We start from the raw sequence: 19617 nt of genomic DNA on the forward strand, positions 1-19617 counted from the left end.
TATAATCATCTAAACTCAGCATCATTAATTTTTACAGGGGAATTTATTATTGCTTATTTGTTTATATTTCCCATATATCACTATCTATCTATCTATCTATCATCTATCTATCTATCTATCTATCTATCTATCTATCTATCTATCTATCTATCTTTAATCCTACTAACCCAATAAAACTAGATGTATTCAATTAAAGAACAATATATTTCAAACAAGGCAAGGCAACTGAATAGAAGTAAAACAAGGAGACTATAATAAATAAAATATTTTTTTTAATCTACAAGTGTAAGGAACAGTTTTTTGCCTACTGTTACTAATGCAATTTTCTGTGGATTTTCTTTGTTAATTGAAAATAAAGCAATAATTTACTGCACATGACTGATCTTTGCAAATGATTTAATGCACACTGATCCTTTTGGAAACTTTTTTAGTTTGTCATAATTTGTTTGTCATAATTTACATGTACATATTCGGGATGGAATTTTATCAGGGGGAACTAAACGCTTAAGATGATGAACCTTAAGTGATAGTCAAACTTCAATCCCCAAGATTGAATCCCCAAGATTGAATCCCCAAGATTGAATCCCCAAGATTGAATCCCCAAGATTGAATCCCCAAGATTCCCCAAGATTCAGTAATACTGGTAGTGGTAGTTAAAAAGCAAGAGAGTTGATTACAGATAGGGATATATTTCTTTAATGCAGAAGGGTCAATTACACTATGAAGAGATGATTCTGGACATTGTTGGTGATACATGACTAAAACAGTCTCTTTGCAAACCGTTGAAGATCTACAGTACCGTGCCCTTTACTTTGCCCAACCATTTCTCGTTATCTTATTCTCAAAGGCAATTATGTCTTAAGCCTCTAGTGACTAATTCTATTAGCTGAACATGCTGCAGGCTGGGTGGGGATAGAAAATCTTTTCTATGCTGATGAGACTGTCTCTTTTTGATAAAAAGTGAAATAAAGTACATGTCATATGAGAATTTACTTCTCCTCTTGGCATTCTCTGCCTAGAATATCGCTCTGTACTGTGATCAATTGCGGAAAAATATAATTTTGTAGAAGGAAGATCCAGCAATTTATTAATGTGGTTTGTGTTCACAATTCATTTTCATACCACAGCAAGATTGAATGATGCCTGGTGAGAAGTATCTGTTACCGAGTTTATTGTTGCTCATAAATGTGATGTTATATTATAAATCTATGAACCTGATTTTTTGAATACTTTAAATATGCCTGAAACTCTGTTATAAGGTAAAGTTTTGGGGGCTGGTTGCAAACAGGGATTGTAGATGAATATCAGCAGGAAGATCTGCAAACAATTTATTGAAATAAAGTGTTATTTTATTTCACTCACTGTGCATTCCAATGTTCCTCTCCATTCTGAGTGAAAAATTCAGCCTCAAAGGGGTAGTTCGCGTTTAAGTTAAAGGAAAACTATACCCCCCAAACAATGTAGGTCTCTATTAAAAGATTCTGAGTAAAACAGCTCATGTGTAAAAGCCTGCTTCATGTAAATGAACCATTATCATAATAATATACTTTTTTAGTAGTATGTGCCATTGGGTAATCATAAATAGAAAATTGCCATTTTAAAAAATAAGGACCGCCCCCTGAGATCGTACGATTCACTGTGCACACATACAAACCACATGTAAGGTCACATGAGCCAATTATCAGACAGAGTTCTGCCTTTTGTTTCCTCACTTCTTCCTGTTACAGTTAGTGTTGTAGTATTTCTGGTCAGGTGATCTCTGAGGCAGCACAGATAGAGTCACGAAATGGTGGTTTAAGGCAAGAGATGTAAAAGGGCAATATTTATGTAAATATATATTCCAGTTTGGTAAGATTCTTTGATATGTCATTCAATTTGATATAAACTATCTGTTGCTTAAGTATTCATTTTGGGGGTATAGTTTTCCTTTAACTTTTAGTTTGTTATAGAATGCCCAATTCAAAACAACTTTTTAATTTGTTCATCATTATTTGTTTCAAGTCGTCTCTTCATTATTTGCATTTTTTAACTCTTTCCAGCTTTCAAATGGGGGGTCACAGATCCCTTCTAAAAAAAAACAAATGCTCTGTAAGACTATAAATGTATTGTTATTGCAACTTTTTATTTGTATTGCTTATCTATGTAGGCCCTCTCCTATTAATATTTCATTTGGACCTTAGCAAACAGATTGCTGAAATTGGAAAATGGAGGTCTGCTGAATAAAAAGTTTTAACACAAATAATAAAAAAACAAAAACCAATATCAAATTGTCTCAGAATATCACTCTCTACATCATACTAAAAGTTAAGGCAAAGGTGGACAACTACTTTAAATACCCAACCTCCAGTTACAAAAAAAGTTCCAAAGTGACATCAATTATCCTATGCAATTCAAGTGCATATTAAACACGATGTGAATACAATATATATATATATATATATATAAAATTGCTTTAGTGACACTAAATATATTCTAGTAAGCTGGAAGCGTCATTGGGGGAATTAAAGGGGTTGTTCAGCTTTTAATTAACTTTTAGCATGATGCATAGAGTGATATTCTGAGACAATTTGCAATTGGTTTTAATGTTTTGTTATTTGTGGTTTTGAGTTATTTGGCTTTTTGTTCAGCAGTTCTCCAGTTTGCAATTAGAGCGATCTGGTTGCTAGGGTCGAAATTACCCTAGCAGCCATACATTATTTGAATAAGGGACTGCATATGAAAAGGGTAGAGTCTGAATAGAAAGACGAGTAATAACAATTAGCAATAACAATACACTTGTAGCCTTAAAGACCATTTGATTTTGGATGAGGTCAGTGACTCCCATTTGAAAGCTGGAAAAAGGCAAATAATTAAAAAAAACTATAAAAAAAGAGAAAATGAAGGCTAATTGAAAAGTTGCTTAGAATTAGCCATTTTATAACATACTAAAAGTTAACTTAAAGGAACAGTAACACCAAAAAATTAAAGTGTTTTAAAGTAATGAAAATATCATGTAGTGTTGCCCTGCACTGGTAAAACTGATGTGTTTACTTCAGAAACACTACTATAGTTCATATAAACAAGCTGCTGAGTAGCAATGGCGGAAATTGAAAAAATGCAGGATACACAGGATAAAAAATGGATAACAGATACCATTATTTTCTACAGAGCTTATCTGCTATCTGCTGCAACTTGAGCCTTTTCTCCTTTGAATGGCTGCCCCCATGGCTACACAGCAGCTTATTTATATTAACAATAGTAGTGTTTCTGAAGCAGTTTAACTAGTGCAGGGCAACACTGCATTATATTTTATTACTTTAAAACAATTAATTTTTTGATGTTACTGGTCCTTTAAACGTGAACCACCCCTTTAAATTTGTACCAAGTCTGGAAATTTATAGCCACTAATTAGATATTTGTTTTCAAACAGTGATTGGTGAGATAAGATACATTTGCATTTGACATTGCCTATTTTGCTTTTACATTTCTACATATGATATATTTTGTTCAGCTGAGCAAATAGTTTATTCCTTCACAGTCAATCATGCACAGGGGTGACCATTGTATCAAACAATCAAATCATAAAATAAAAATCTTGCCCACTGGGCACTAACTTAACACTTTATAGCAGTCCCTGACTAGACTGGGCCCCTTGTTGATGACCAGCAAACAAAGAGATATTGGCACACCCCTGTTCTCAAAGGACTTTCTCCCAGGTGATATTCACAATCTCACTCTCTTCACAATACTGTCACAGTCACAAGCTTGTCAAGGGCTCCCTCTGCTTCATGCAGTATTAGGCGGCACCCCCAGCTCCTCTTGAGTTCCTCACACAGCCAGGTCTCCTACCTGCTGAGATACACACTCCAGCATTCTAATTTACTTAAAATAGCCTTTCCACAGAACACCTTTCCTGTGGAAGGGAAACTCCAATGTCTGGACTGGATCTGCGGAATGGAGTACCTGGCTACTAATGTCTTTAAACAGAGCACAGATTCTCTGTTTAATAATTCCCTTACTGGAGCATGTCTCAGTTCCTGGGGAGAAATTAAAGGCTAAAATGACCTTTTCACCTGAAGTGAGTGCCACTCTAAGGGAAAAAATGTGATATTAGAGCTCACCTGCTTTCTGTACATTCCTATGGTATTTTTTAGAAACAAATGTGTCTAACAGGCATCCATTGTTAAATATGATTCTAAAAACCCTATAGGAATGAATAGAAAGAGCAAATTTTTCTGTTCTGAGCTCTAATCTCACATTTTGATAAATCTGTCCCTAAACGTTGAATTGCCCCATGCCAGTGGCAGGTGTTAAATACATGGCTGCTTTGCATGTGTCTGTGGTGGACTCTGTACTTTGCCCTATATCTTTATTCTGCCTCAAGATTCAGAGAACCGCCTAGTGTTTGCTGCATGAGCAATAATGCAGCATGTTAATAATAATAATTTACATATATTTAAATTATATATATATATATATATATATATATATATATATATATATATATATATATATATATATATATATATATATATATCTAGAACAGAAAACAATTAAAGGATGATGGGTTTCAGTTTTAAAAAGTAGGTTTCAACCTTCATGTGTTCAGTATGCAATTTCTGTGCATGTTCAGGGAAATCTCATAAATATACAGGAAAACCCCCTCCATGATGACTCTGATTTGCTAAACACTCTCATTACACACCAATTTGGCCATTATGGAAACTCAGCCAAGCTTAATTTAAATAATAGCACATTCTGAAGGACGCCCTCAAGAAATGACATACGACTATTAAGCATATCCATTTTTATTCACACACTGAGAAAATAAAATGACATATCTTTAATGTACAACAAGCAATAAATGTTTTTCAACCCTCATCTGAAATGCCAAATGCAATACACATTAAAAACTCACTTGCTCATCTCTACCTGTACTATCCATTTATTATACAATAACAGTATGTCAGCTTTTGTGATTGTGATTGGTACAGCAGGAGCTGCAGGTATTTATTGTGGGATGGATGTTCAAGGTTAATTGTGTGGCAAAGGCTTAAATGGGATCTATCGCAAAAATGAAAATTCAAAATAAGCTTCATCTGACTGAAATAAGAAACTTTTAAAATAAAATCAGTTAAACATTCTGTACCATTTCATAAATAATCAAGTTACTCTTTACTCTCTCCCTTTTGGCATTTCTATCTTAAATTTCTCTTTGAGCAGGAGGCGGAGTCAGATTTTGATTGACACAGGTAGAAAAAACCTCCTGAGGCTTTGCCTATAAGATATATTGGAGCTCATTCTCTAACAACTCTGATGGAAATCTGGTTTCTCTGCATGCAGGGTGTGTGCCAGGGTCTGTTATTTTTTTAGCTATTTTTGTGCTAGGAAAAGGAGCCCCCTAAAAGATGTATTAGACTTACATGTCAATTAAAATCTGACCCCAACTTCTGTTTGAAGAGGTTTCTGAGAGAGAAGTAGTTATTTCAGAAATGGCTAAAAATTTCAATGTGTTGAAGCTTATATAAAATTTTCATTTTTACGATAGATTCCCTTTTAAGGAGTTAGGGACAGGCCTGGATGCTAAAACTTTAGAATGCCAGCAAAGATTTTAATTTAGCATTAAGAAAGTAGTTTATGTAACAACATTCAGTGAACACCCTGAAGTTTTTTTTAAGGATATTTTGGAAGCTGGTGGCATTACAGTGACTTTGTTGCCAGAATGTGGCAATACAGACCAGTCCCAGAGTCTTGTGTCACCTATGCTATTTGAGTTTAAATGTATATACATGGAAACAGAGCACAAAAGTAAGTGTAGGGGATCAGAGAACTCTTCCCCCTGTTTTGCCTGTGATATTAGCCAGCCTGCTTATAGACAGAAAAATTAGCTGATTGGCTGGGAAGAGGGAGAAAGGCCTGATGCTTGCTGGGAGCTCCAGATGAACCCTGGGAAAAGAGGAGGGCCCAGGGAGAACCTTGTCTTGCCCCTGCAGAAACTTCCAGCAGCAGAGAGAGAGAGAGGCAGCAGCATGGATGTCTTTTGCCAGAGTCCCCAGTAAGTGATTCATCAGCTGTGGGCCACTGTGTGAGGACATATGTTGTATCTGTACCTGCTAGGTAGGAGTGACTGCCTTATCCAAAGGAGTGGTACTTTGTGGCAGGTAGAACTAGCTCTTTTGGAAGGAATATACTGACAGGGTGAGAACTACACAGTTTCAATATCCCAACTGGACTGGGACTGTGGTGGACTGTGCCAGTAAGTTATATAGACCCCTCTAGTCCTAAGTGCAAGATTTGCTATTTGTATTTTATACTGTTTGCCTTGTTTCACCTTATATAAAGTTTATAGGAACTGCACCAGAGGTAAAGTAACTGTGATCCTGTTCTACGTGAGTGTGCCAAGAAAGGGTTACATAAGCAGTAAAAGACAGTAAAAAAAAGTCTAGGAAGATTGACAGTGATATTAAAACGAGTATGCTTTGAAGTTCATCAGCAGTGTCATTTGAAGAGGGAATATATATATATATATATTGACCATTGAGCATTTATTGCTGTAGTGATGGTCAGTATTGTACAAGTAACTAAACTGCAGTCCCTTTCAACAACAGAATAATCAGCTCCTCTCACAGTGGCATCCACATTCTTCTCTTAGATCATGTGGCTTTCCCAGCTGCTAAAAGGTAGACTGCAGAGATGGTTAGTTAGCAAACCAAAATTGTCATGAATAATTCATGGTATTTGGGATTGTTTTTCACTTAGAGATTAATGAGTAAAGAAATAAAGTTGGAATTTTTACAGACGTTTAAGTTGCCTTCCTGGGGACTTTTGAAAGTTGAGTTTCACTCTTTGGAAAGCTAAAGAATATTTTTAGAAAAAGGACAAAAGAAAATTAAACACCTTTTATGTAAACAGGCATTTACCCACTCTGGTTTTTATATATGTCACAGCAGTTAGGAAATAAGTCCAATAATTATTGGACTTAAATAAAGGGATTTTGTGTTAATGTTAACATTTACTGAATGCTCAAATGAGAGGGGGTTGTCTCTATTCATTTCTAAGACTTTATACTGCTTCACATAATAAATTACATTTCTTTATGGTGACCTTTCTCTCTCATACATGCATAATTAACTGACTACATAGAAATGATAGATGTGTCTACATGTACAATGTCTCTTTGCAATCACAGACCCCCTGCCCTGCCACAAACCCACCTCTTGCATGCTTTCCAGACAAGAATAAATGGGTAAATATCATAGAGCAATATACCAATAAGGGCATTTATCTGATTATTCAGGTTAATAAGCTGCCCTGATTCACTGGAATTACTTTTTAATTCTGCATCAAGTACTTTAGTGCACAAAATAAAAACATATTTTCAATAACCATTCTCTTAAGAAAGCTGGTATGAAGGGAAAATACTCGTCATGAAGCGTTCCATGCCTCCCTTAGCTATATAGTCAAGGAAGGCTTGTAAGATTAGTGAAAAATTACTGCTGCTTAGCTATTATATGGCACTTGTTCCCTTCCAGAATGTACCAGTCTCTGTTCTATTAAAGTGAGTTATTTTTATAAGGCCTTTATACCATACTATAATTATTTGTACTGGCATTTTGATATGAAGTGTCAGCTGCAGGGAATATGGCCATCGGTACTTTATTCACAATTGCAGGGTATTGGAGTTAATCACTCAAAGCAAAGTGACAAGTTATAACTGTATTTTAGGTAAAACAATTTTCTACTTCTCTGAAGTTATGCAGTACTAGAAATCATCTGTCATGCTATGCAAAATCAAAATGGGTCAGAAAGAATAACGAGGATTTCAGAATGCATTTATTTAACAAACAAACCACTGAGTTGTGCAGTTTACTGCTTTTCCCATGCAATGAGGTTTATGCTTATATCAGGTATTAATTTGGATATCTTTCAAGTCACAGAAACAAAAAAAAAACTTAAAAATGTGTTGGGGCATAATTACTGGGTAAAAAGTTCAGTAAACATTCAAACATTTAAATGCTTGAATTTCGCTCACTCAAGTAGGTGGCTAAACTAAATTAGAGATGCAATAGGATTCTCCAAAGACAATACTGCCTACCAGTGCTGTGTTAGCCATCTTATCTAAGTGAAGTCTTGAATTTCTAATTGAACACTGTAATCCGACATCAGAATTGCTGGCAGAGTGCTGCTTAAGTGTTCAGTTCTAGAAATACATATTTTCAATGCCACCAGAGACAACTTATAACAGATAACTGATGTACACCAAGAAGGCATTATTCTTATTGGAATCTCATCTTGCAATCTCTTTCTTGCAATTGAAATGCTAGCTCTTGAGAGCTGAATAAAAGTTAGTGAGCATTGTTGCTTTAAGAATTTAGGCTAGTGCCAAACTGGGCCAAAATCAGCTTGTTGAAATCCTGGGGCTTCAGTCCCACCATTTGCACAGGCCCGGGGCTATGGATTTATGAAGGTTAGTCACCATAAATTACAAAGCACTAATTTAATATTAAAATTTTCCGAAGTAAGGGTTTTTCTGTTATTTTACCTTAATTTAAACGTGAATTCAACCCAATAGGATTGATTTGCCTCCAATAAGAATTAATTATATCTTAGATGGGTATAGGGCATTGTTTCTTTATTACAGAGAAAAAGAAAATAATTTGGACCCGCACTCCTTCATTTTAGTGAAATAAATCGATGTGCTTTATTCACAAATTGACCGAAATGTTGGGGATGAATTTGTGAATAAAGCACATCGATTGATTTCACTAAAATGAAGGAGTGCGGGTCCATTTATTAAGATGTATTATGAAGATTTGACCAACACACCACCCTCTACATTCTAAATCTGGAAAGAGTGCGGTCACTGTATCTATATATACAAACACCCTAGTAAAATTCTGCAATCTCTGAACTGCAAAACTCCATTAGGGATATATAAATCTGTCTAATATTTAGGAGTGGATTTTGTCAAGTCTACTGTATGCTTTATGTTTGCCGCTATCAGAAATACAAGGTAGTGCTAGAGGGTGGGCAAGTGGCTCATATTTCCATTTAAACAACTGCCAGTGACGTAAAAACTTTTAAATCTCTACTGAGCTTGAAAGCATTCAATGGAATACTCACAATACCATTAATATTTAAATTACCCGTGGGAAAAAATCTTTTTTCTGCAATATTTTCTTATAACCAAAAACTGCCTGGAGGAAATAAAAATTGTCGTGGGACTTACGTGAGAAATGGATAAAACTAAAGGTCGTTTATTATAAAACATATGCCTTCTTTAAGCAAAATCTGTAGTTTAACCTACCAATCATAGAACATTAACTTTTCACAAGCAGTTGAGCACACAGCTTTTATATGTGTTTTTAATTGGTTAGTGCAGGGGAACGCAATGCTATGCCTCAAGGGATTCTATTAGGTCAGGTTCTAACAGGAAACAATTTTTTTTTATTTTCTTAAATATTCCAAGTGACCTTTTAAACAGTGTCTTTCTCAGTATAGTTTAATTTCTGTTATGTTTACATATATTATAGGGATCACTTAGGAACATAAGTGCAGTGTGGAAAGTATGAATAAAATTATGAATGAATGGCATCAATGCTTGCCACTTTTCTTCTGGTTATAACCAAACCCTTATTTGTTTTGCCTGTAATAGTTTAGATGGAATAGCAAAGCATGACAGCACTACATTTTTTGAAGATTTAGGGGCAGATTTATAAAAATGTGAGATTAGAGCCTATCACAAAAAAACTCACCCACTTTCTATTCATTCCTATTTTAGAAGTTAGAACCCTAACTTTCACCCACTGATAAAAATCCCATAAGAATGAGTAGAAAGTGTTTTATTTTGTGATGGGCTCTAATCTGCCAAATGAGGTTCAAGGTTATGAATTTCAACAATATGAATGCTAGTTCATGGGATTGTTGGGGCCTCTGTAACGGAGAAAATTATTGGAAGTTCTAGTGGATAACTTATTTGAAAACTGTACCCCTTATAACTGTGATCCATTTTTATAGTTATATTTTTTCAGCTGTTGTCTTTCCTTAATTAAATGTCATTCATACTTTTTAGCCATTGACAGTTGCACTTGTATAATTATCTCTAGGCTACGTACAGTGCTTGAATTGCAGTGAAAAAAGTAGAGGAATGCTATACATAGCCTGGTGTGCTAAAAAACAAGCCCTTCCCACACCCATAAGCCACACCCATTGTTATAATAAGCCTCATCCCCCAACACTCTTTGGTTTCACCCACTTTAAAAAAAAAAGAAGCTATTTTGCTATTTACACTAAGCACTAAGCATAGATCTTCATAAGAATGTGGCCTGTAGGGACCCCAAAATGAAAATTGTGTATATGACTTTTCTTAGCTACCAGTTCAACATCTAAAAAACACAGGGCTCATTTCTCAATCTGCTACCATTCATTTTCTTTGTTTCCCTTATTTTTTTCTTCTATCCTGTTCTTTATAACCATCTCTGATGCCTTCACCTTTATCATGTCCATAACACTTCTCCATCTCTTCTCTACTTCTCTCACATAAATATTTTCTCTCCTCTTATCTTCTTTATATTTAACTTTCCTTTTGACTGGGGAGAAACAAAAGAAAGCTCATGTATTACAATAAAAAAAATCAGGGATTCAAAACTTTTGTATACTCCCTGAGGACATGTTTTTTAATAAAAATAAAGAAGTGGAGGGATGCCATCCCTGAGCATCCCTCCCCAATTCCAGCACTAGCTACATATCATACAAATGTATACCTAGAACTTAGGAGTCAGGTTTAGCCCTGCCACTCAGAAGCCATGTTCCAATATCTTGCACTGATAAGATCTAAAAAGATAAGAACAGTCTGTCTGCTGGTTTAGATTAATAGCTCTGTATTAGGGTAAGGGCACACCTGGAGATTCGGGGAGATTTAGTCGCCTGTGACTAATCGCCTCTTCGTTGGGGCGACTATTCTCCCTGAACTGCTTCCCTGTGTCTTCCGTCTGCTTCAATGAAAAAACGCCTGCGTCGATGCACTCGCAGCACTTCCATTTCCGAAGTCGTGTAAGTTTACTCTTGTAATATGTATGTATGTGAGAGTGAGAGATGTGTTATATGTTTTCTGTCTGATAAAACAGATTCTTGTGTTTGTTGCCATATCTTTGCAGTTATAAAGCTGTGGCTTTGATACATAACAACCGATTATGACATTCAATATATTTCAAGATTACCATTAGAAAATTATTTCTGACAAATGGCAGTAACATTTTCTGTTTTAGTTGCTAAGGCTTAATGTAAGCACTGTTTGTTCCCCTTATTACAGAATGACCCAGTAAAACCCAGGGTAAACTCACATTAAGCTTACATCATTTGTGTCTTGTGCAACTGACTGAAGCTTTCAAAGGCTTTGCAGTGCATTACATATTGCATCTGCTCATGCTCAATATGTTGCAAAATAGTTTGTTTAAGAGGAGGTTACTTTTGTCCTCTCATAGGGTTAATTGTAATAATATATAAGCTTTTCCTCAAACAACCCCCTGATCCTTTTAGAGCTACTGAAATAAGGCATTCAGTCTGCCAGTAACATCAAACAGAGAGAGGTTTTCAAAGAGCATCAAACATAACCTTTTATTCTAATTGCATGTGTGACTTAATTTATGACTTTATTAAGCAGAGGTTTGCCAAGTAACCAGCCATCATGTTATTATGATGATCAGGTTTCAATGTAATTGAATCTATCTATCTATCTGTCTGTCTGTCTGTCTGTCTGTCTGTCTGTCTGTCTATCTATTTATCTATTATCTATCTATCTATCTATCTATCTATCTATCTATCCATCTATCTATTAGTGATGGGCGAATTCGCGGCGAATTTGCGCGATTCGCCGACAGCGAATAAATTTGTGAAACACCCGCGAGAATTCGTGGAATTCGCCGGCGTCAAAAACGGGCGCCGGCGTCAAAAACGAGACGCCGGCGGCGTTTCGCGAATTTTTCGGCGAGGCGAAACGGCACAAATTCGCCCATCACTACTATCTATCATCTATCTATCTATTATCTATCTTTCTATCTATCTATCTATCTATCTATCTATCTATCTATCGTCTATCTATCTATCTATCATCTATTTATATCTCTCTCTCTCTCTCTCTATCATCATCTATCTTTTTCAAGTCCAGTTTATGTCACAAAGAGGGGTGTTATTTCACATTAATAAGAAGTAGCAAAATGCTACTGTCATGTTTGAGGAAAACACAATCCACTCAGGGTTCAGCAGATTTGCCAGAAAGGCTCACAATTAAGTTGGCATCACACTACTGCATTTGCTAAGTATTACATCTATGTGGAACTCCTGTAAAGTTTATGTTGTTGTTTGGCTATCATTTAAAAAAGGATTATCCCATACCTATACCTTGGCACATGGTATAGGTATGGGACATGTTATCCAGAATGCTTGGGACCTGGGAGTTTCCCGATAATGGATCCTTCCGTATTTTGGATCTTCATACCTTAAGTCTACTAGAAAATCTTGTAAACATTAAATAAACCCAAAAGGCTGGTTTTGCTTAGCTTGGATAAAGTACAAGGTACTGTTATTATTACAGAGAAATTGAAATCATTTTTAAAATATGATTATTTGGATCAAATGGAATCTAATCTAATCATAATACAGAGCTTTCTGAATCAATATTTTCTAGATAATGGAACCCATACCTGTACTAGTATAGTGTCTATTTTGTGTTATTGAGACCTGTAATCTTTAGGTGGTTGGTCTAACAACCACAGGACACACTTGGCAGTTGTGCTTAAGCACAGGACAGTGCATCAGTGGTTTACTTTAGCAGTATGTCTAATGAGTATACAGATGTCTTCCAAACGGATACATAATATTTGTCTTTGTATCTCTCTCTGACATGAAATCAGCAGGCAGGACCATACTGGCTTCAAAGTCCACACAAAGAGCAGGTGGAGTTCCAAGCAAAGTCAACAGAGAAAGTCAAGCCGTTAGGAAACATTCTGGTCAAAAACTATATTAAAAGGGTTGTTTAAATGTAGATTAACTTTTAGTATGATGTGGAGAGTGATATTCTGAGACAATTTGCAATTGGTTTTAATTTTTATTACTTGTGATTTTTGGTGTTATTTAGCGTTTTATTCAACAGCTGTCAATAAACCCAATAGGATTGTTTTGCCACAAATAAGAATTCATGTCACTAGGTTACCATCAAGTACAAGGTATTGTTTTATTATTACAGAGAAAAAGGGAAATCATATTTAAAAATGAGATTTATTTGCTCTAAGTTTTTTTAGCTGTATTTCTGTATAATTGGGTTTCCAGATGAGTCTCGTATCTCTTTTTACAATGAATTACCATTTTTTGTGTAAAATTAAATATGCATTTCGTAAATATGCCCCTTGGTCTGTGCTAAAAATTTTTTTTTAAAAAGTTTCCTTTTGATATACAAGTATGCGATTCATTATGTGGAAACCCGTTATCCAGAAAGCTCCAAATTAAAGAAAGGCTGCCTCTCATAGACTCTATTTTATTCCAATAATCCAAAATTTTTATATGATTTCTTGTTTCTCTGTAACAATAAAACAGTACCTTGTAGTTGATCCAACTAAGATATAATTAGTCCTTATTAGAACCAGCCTATTATTTAATGTTTTCATGATTTTCTAGTAAAAAGGTCCAAAGCATTATGGTTAACAGGTCCCATACCTGTATTTCTATTTAAAGACACTTTGGCTAAACTTTGCTTTTGATTTAGAAGAAAAGTAGTTTGAAATTAGGGATGATCAATGATCATATTCAGCTTTGAATACAGTGTGTACTTGGGAAAAGATACATTAGGCTAACTGAACTGTGATAATATTTCATTTAAAAGCAGACATTAAAGAGGTTATCTGCAGTTGTTTAAGGGTATGGCTATGAAAGTAGCAGCTCATATTATGATTGACTGTCCCACAGAGTATAATATAGGTCCTTCAGGACTAAGCCAATAGATACGCAATGTCCATGTTCAGCAGAGCAAGAACTCATAATCTAAGTAAACGTCTAACAGGTGTCTAGCATTTTCATCCCTGTAATGAAAATGCATGTCCTCCTACTCTTTCAATTAAGCAAGGATGCAGAATCCTGTTAGAGAGACAAGTGGAGAACTAATAACAATATGTTGTTGATTAGATGGCAGCACGTATGCTAATGGTTCAGGCTGCTTTTCACCCTTTCACGGCTACACTTGTACTGAATACTAATTGCTCATTTTGGTTTGTTCAATTTGCAGTGCACATCAAAAAAACCAAGGAGGGCTTGTCCTGTCCCTGAATAGAGATTGATTTTTGCTTCAAGCTCTTTCTCTCAATGACCAAGATATGCTTTTTTTATTGTAAGAAACCCTAAGCTTGGTTAGAGCAATTAACTCAAAGAGAAGATTAAGCAAACAAATATCTATACCATGTGAAAATGTTTACAGCAGGGACATCCAGCTAAAGAACCTCCATCTGTTACACAAGCACGATATTTTGTATCCCGCTAACAATTTGATGGGATGTTGGGAATTGTAGTTCTGAACAGCTGGAAGATCATGGATTGGATCATTCTGGCCTACGGTTATGTTCTTAATTCCATATGTTTCTCAGTTGCTTAAAATGAAATGTGACAAAATTATTTTTAGGTTGTGCACTTGCCTCGAGTTGAGCAGGAAAATAAGTAACAGTTTAATCATTTTTCATTTCACCTTGGAGCTTTCCTTCCTATAATCTTTTCAGTCAGGAAATCAGGAGAACATGCTGAGATGATTTTGACATGCTAAAACATGAAAGAACTGAGCTTATTAAATAGAGAATATACAATTACAGTTTATAGCAGTACTTTTATTTAGCGAAAATGGTGCTATTTACAGTTCCATCGATAATAAATTGCTGTATATATATATTCCTTTGCATTCTTTCCCAAGAACCTGCTTGCTGCCCCACAGGCACCACCGATAGTCTGGAAATAATAGAAGTACCTGTACAATGACTTGAGAAAAACATAGCACACAACCAGATTAATCTATAAAAAATGGCACCCTCTCCTCAAAAAAAAACTTTTTCAAACTAGCAACACTTCCAAATATCCCTGGGCTTCCCTTGTAGTCCTTAAAGCTATAGTTTTGCCTCACTTGATATATTTCTACTCTAAACAATATCTATATAGTAATAACTATAGTTACCAACAACCACCTTTACCAAAGGGATACATACAAATAATTGTTTAGTGCAGTGCTGAGAGCTATTTCTTAATGGTCCCTTTATAAAGAAGATTGGGAGTAACCCTACGACTAGTTTTTGTGTTATTTTACCTGTCAGATCCATAATTTGGCTTGGTGCTGAAGGCATTTATTACCTAAGTGGCTTCCTTTAAGGTTTGAGAATCCTGTGGTTCACAGATCTGACTATTAGTGATGTACGAATCTGCACCATTTTGCTTTGCTGAAAAATTTGTGAAACTGCTGTGACATTTGCGAAATGGTGAAAAATTGAAGAAAAGTCTATGGGCATCTTTTTGTCATATCGATTTTTTTTGTAGCAAACTACAGTATTTGAGTGACGTTTTTGTTGTGACAACTTTTTTGTAGTGGGCGACTTTTTTCTCAGTCCAATTGCATTAAAAACAACTTATTGAAAAAGAACCCTATCTGGAAAAACCTAGGTCCCAAGAATTCCATTTTGGTTAAAAATGTTGATCCTTTCTGTGAGTGGATATATGTATCCATACATAACATACCATGATTGTTAACTGGCAACTTGCTTGTGGACTGATTTGCTTGACTATTTTGCAGATGTGGTGTTTCAGGGAAAATACTGGTCATTTAAAAATATATAGCTTGTGAATTTTACAGTTCATACAAATGTTACATGAACTCTATATACATATACTGTATTTGAGTGCAGAAGAAAGATTAGTTGGTAAAGGCCCTTTGAACGGTAATGAGATTGTTAATAAATTGTGCTTCGTTTGGAAGCAGATCACTAGTCGAAGGTGCCTTCTCCGCCTCTGACATGGGCAAGTTTTTGCTGCCTAGAAACAGGCAGCAGAATTATGGGCCAAGATGACTTACTTGATATATTCCATTATAATAAGTGCATGACTTCATTTTCTGCTTCTCTGCCTGTTAATCAAACTCTTTAGATTTGGAGTGGGTCGTTATCCATCATGGAGTTTTAAAATATCTAGAAACCTAATATCACACTAACACAAAATGTTAAAAAAAAGACAGACATAGATGTACCCATCAAGATTAACTTATCTGCTACCTCTGGTGATTGCAAATAGAGATGGAGTGACAATTCCCTTTTAGAATATGTAATGTAACATCTACTAATAAGTTTTTTTTCTTTAGGTTCTGACACTCACTCCAAATCCACCAATCAATCACCTGATCTTTGTTTCAGTTTTTCTCTTGGAATACAGTCTGTTAAATCTTGTAATACGTCTTTCAAGTATTATTTCCAGGATTTTTCAGTACTTTCTTATAGATTTTTTATAGATTCTTTGTTTGCACATTTCTTAGCATATTAAAAGAACATCCAGCACTGCCTAGTTCTTTTACTAATATAATATTCTGAAATGAAGAACATATCCAGTCGTCCTACATACAGTATTTGCAGTCTATGCACCTACTCGGCAGCAATCATGCTACTGCTGTATGTTCTTTTATGTGATTAATATTGATGGGCGAATTTCTCCCCAGCAAATTTGTGAATTTCCCGCAAAATAATTGAAAATTTCGAAACGGCCAAAAATTCGTGAAATCGGAAAGCCTGACATTTGGACATTTTCACGAAAAAATTGTGAAAATCTGACATTTTCATGGAAAAATCTTAAAATTCCGACATTTTCACAAAAAAAATGGCGAAAATCTGAAATTTATGCCGGCTAATGACAAACATGTGCAAGGCATTGTGGGAAACAGAGTATTGACTAGGGGACTGCTGCCAACTTCTACACTGTTTCAATGGAACATGTAGTTAGACCCACCAGTGGAGAGAATACTAAAGGATAAAAAGATAGAACACTCAGTAGCAAATACATTTAGAAACAACGTTAAGGTATTTAAAAATGTGTAATTAGTGTACTGTATGCTAGTTAGTTGTTTCACTAAAATTTGCTCTCATTATGCAACTTTTTGAATTGGGGTTTACAATGCCTTTAACTTTTGTTATTGCTGTGTCAACAATTTCCAACCTCGTGCATGTTGCCTTGTTATAGTGCAGCCATCAGTTACAGCTTATGATTCACTGCTATTCAATTAATGGAAGAAGGGTTGTGCTGAGTGACAGTTAGTTAAATTTGTTCCCAGCTGCAGCTGTCTGGTGCTCAGTGGGCTTTAAATGCAGTTGCATTCTGAATGGTCACATATGTCTTAGGGGGAACAATGCTTATATAAAAAGAGTTATAGCTTGGTATTTATTTGTTAGGATTGCACAGTGATTTGGTGAGGCATGAGTTAACAAGCCCTGGCCATGCAGCTTATCAGCATCAGACATAGGTTTTTTGAACCCCTGGAGAACATTTATCAATTTGGGCTGCAGTGCAGCAAACTGCTTGAGAATTTGGTTAGGAATAGCCAGTGGTGCAGTCGCTGAGCTTATTTGGTTAATTCCCTGTGTCTGACCTGGCCGTGTCCAGTTATTTGAGTGTACTCTTTATCCCTACTCTGTTAGATAAGATCCTCAAGTGGCAAACCTCCTGTCCCTAAAACCTGTACACTGGTTCCCTGTCTAGGCAACAATTTCAATGGGACCGAATCCCTTCTAATAATCCTTGGTGGTGCCAAGAACTGCTTATCTAGGTAGCCCATGGCTATCTCTTCTATAGAGACCTGTGACAGGATATAGCTACCTCTTACTAAATCCTGCATTAATAATGGGCTCCATGTTTGACTCCCTTCCACTTAGGGAAGTCTCTGGCAAAAAGCCCTCAGCACACCATGGCTTGTCTTTTTATATATTAACATGTTTGTGTTAATATTTTATTAACATAAAATATTTTATTGATGATATTTTATTAACTTTGAGCCAAGCTGGGGAAAGCTAGAGGTCATGCTTTGACACAGGAAGAGGAGTATTCCTTCCTCCATAATCTAAAGGGCACATTAGTGGACAGACCTTAGGGGAATGCACAATGAATGAGGACAATATTTATCAGTCCCTTTTAAAAGTAATGAGTCAGAAATAAAACAGTTGACAAATTGTCGGTAAGGACAGACAGGAAATTCCATTAGAGCATTGTTACATTATTTCTAGAATATACTACTGTACTGGTTTCAGTTAAAATGCACACTTAATTTTTCTCATTTTTGCTTCTCACTTTTGCTCCTCTTCTTTCCAGCTTTGTCATTGATCACTGACATCCGCGCAGACAAAATTGACCAGAAAAGAATTACTTTGTCATGGCAGGAACCAGCTTTCCCATTCATAAACAACACAGAGTATGAGATCAAGTACTATGAAAAGGTACTGTGCACAATGCTAAATCATCATCTTTCAAATGCTTAAGTGTGGCTCACAGTCAGCTGAAAGTTAAGCTTTTATTTCTCAAGGTGGTACAGAGGTTGCCTAAAGCTGAATGTAGGCTGTTGATCTCAGGAGGGCATACCGTTTATTAAGTCAGTCTACTCTATTGCATACATATTGCATAATATATTGCTTAATAAGGTTTGATTTGCAAGGAGTTGTCATGGCGACTGTAAATATTTTTCCTGATTAGGTATTGAAATTGGATATTCTGTTCTGTAATTAATAACGCAACTTCCACCTACACGTGTAATTACTTTTTTTGTCCAGGTGTGAATTATCTGAAAGAGGTGCTGCTTCAGCAGTTATAAAGACTTTTTGCATCTGCAGTAATTTAGCAAATGATCTAATGCCATGTCTGCTTGCGTTTAAAAATGGAAAATACTGTTTGAAATTGAAAGTTTGAAAAGGCATCTGCATAGTTTAAAATATGACACTCTGTAGACTTACAAGTCATTGAGTTACTGTAGGAAGAAAAGGTCAGGTTCAGCAAGCCATCGGAAAGTCATCAGACTGAATAGAGTTCAGACAATGCTAGCAGCCTCTGCTGAATAGATTTAATTGGGACATATGTTTTATCGAGTATTTCAGAAGTATTAAAGACCAAAATGTCAGTTGTGATACAATGCTGGAAGCAGTTTATTTTAAGTGTTGAAGTTGTTTTCCCCCCATTTCTTTAAAGTAAGCACTTTATCTGCTGTTTGAAAAATGTTGCTTTCTATTGATACAAAACCACGAAACTTTAAATTTCTATAGATTTTTAACAAATTAATTATTGGAAGTGTTTGTGTGAATGTATACATCTGTGTCTATTTTTCATCTATGATGATTTTTCCCATTAAATAATTATTTTCTTTCTTAAAGGAGAACTAAAGCTTACCAAAGAAGTAGCTATAAATGCTGCATATTATGTTTTAGGCTTCTGTACGAGCCCAAGGCAACCAGAGGTCGAGTTTGTGATGTTTTTTCTTTCTAAAAAAAATACTGAATGTAAAAAACTTCATTGGATGCAATCAGGGGGAAAAACCCAAATACTTGAATTGAGTTTTTGAGCGCAGCTTTGTTTTTAGATGACCCCCATTTGAAA

General features: G+C 35.6%; 1 protein-coding gene across 3 annotated transcripts in view; it reads left to right on the forward strand.

Annotated features, from left to right (window-relative positions):
* Window positions 1–19617, forward strand: part of LOC108707501 (ephrin type-A receptor 7) — a 124892-nt gene that overhangs the window by 39340 nt on the left and 65935 nt on the right. For all 3 annotated transcript variants that reach the window (XM_041582143.1, XM_018245499.2, XM_041582144.1), the window contains one exon: window positions 18346–18470. In XM_041582143.1, coding sequence (XP_041438077.1) covers window positions 18346–18470 — 125 coding nt within the window. The remainder of the gene's footprint in view (window positions 1–18345; window positions 18471–19617) is intronic.

The sequence above is a fragment of the Xenopus laevis genome, chromosome 2L (genome assembly GCF_017654675.1).
Source record: "Xenopus laevis strain J_2021 chromosome 2L, Xenopus_laevis_v10.1, whole genome shotgun sequence".
Classification (NCBI taxonomy): Eukaryota; Metazoa; Chordata; class Amphibia; order Anura; family Pipidae; genus Xenopus; species Xenopus laevis.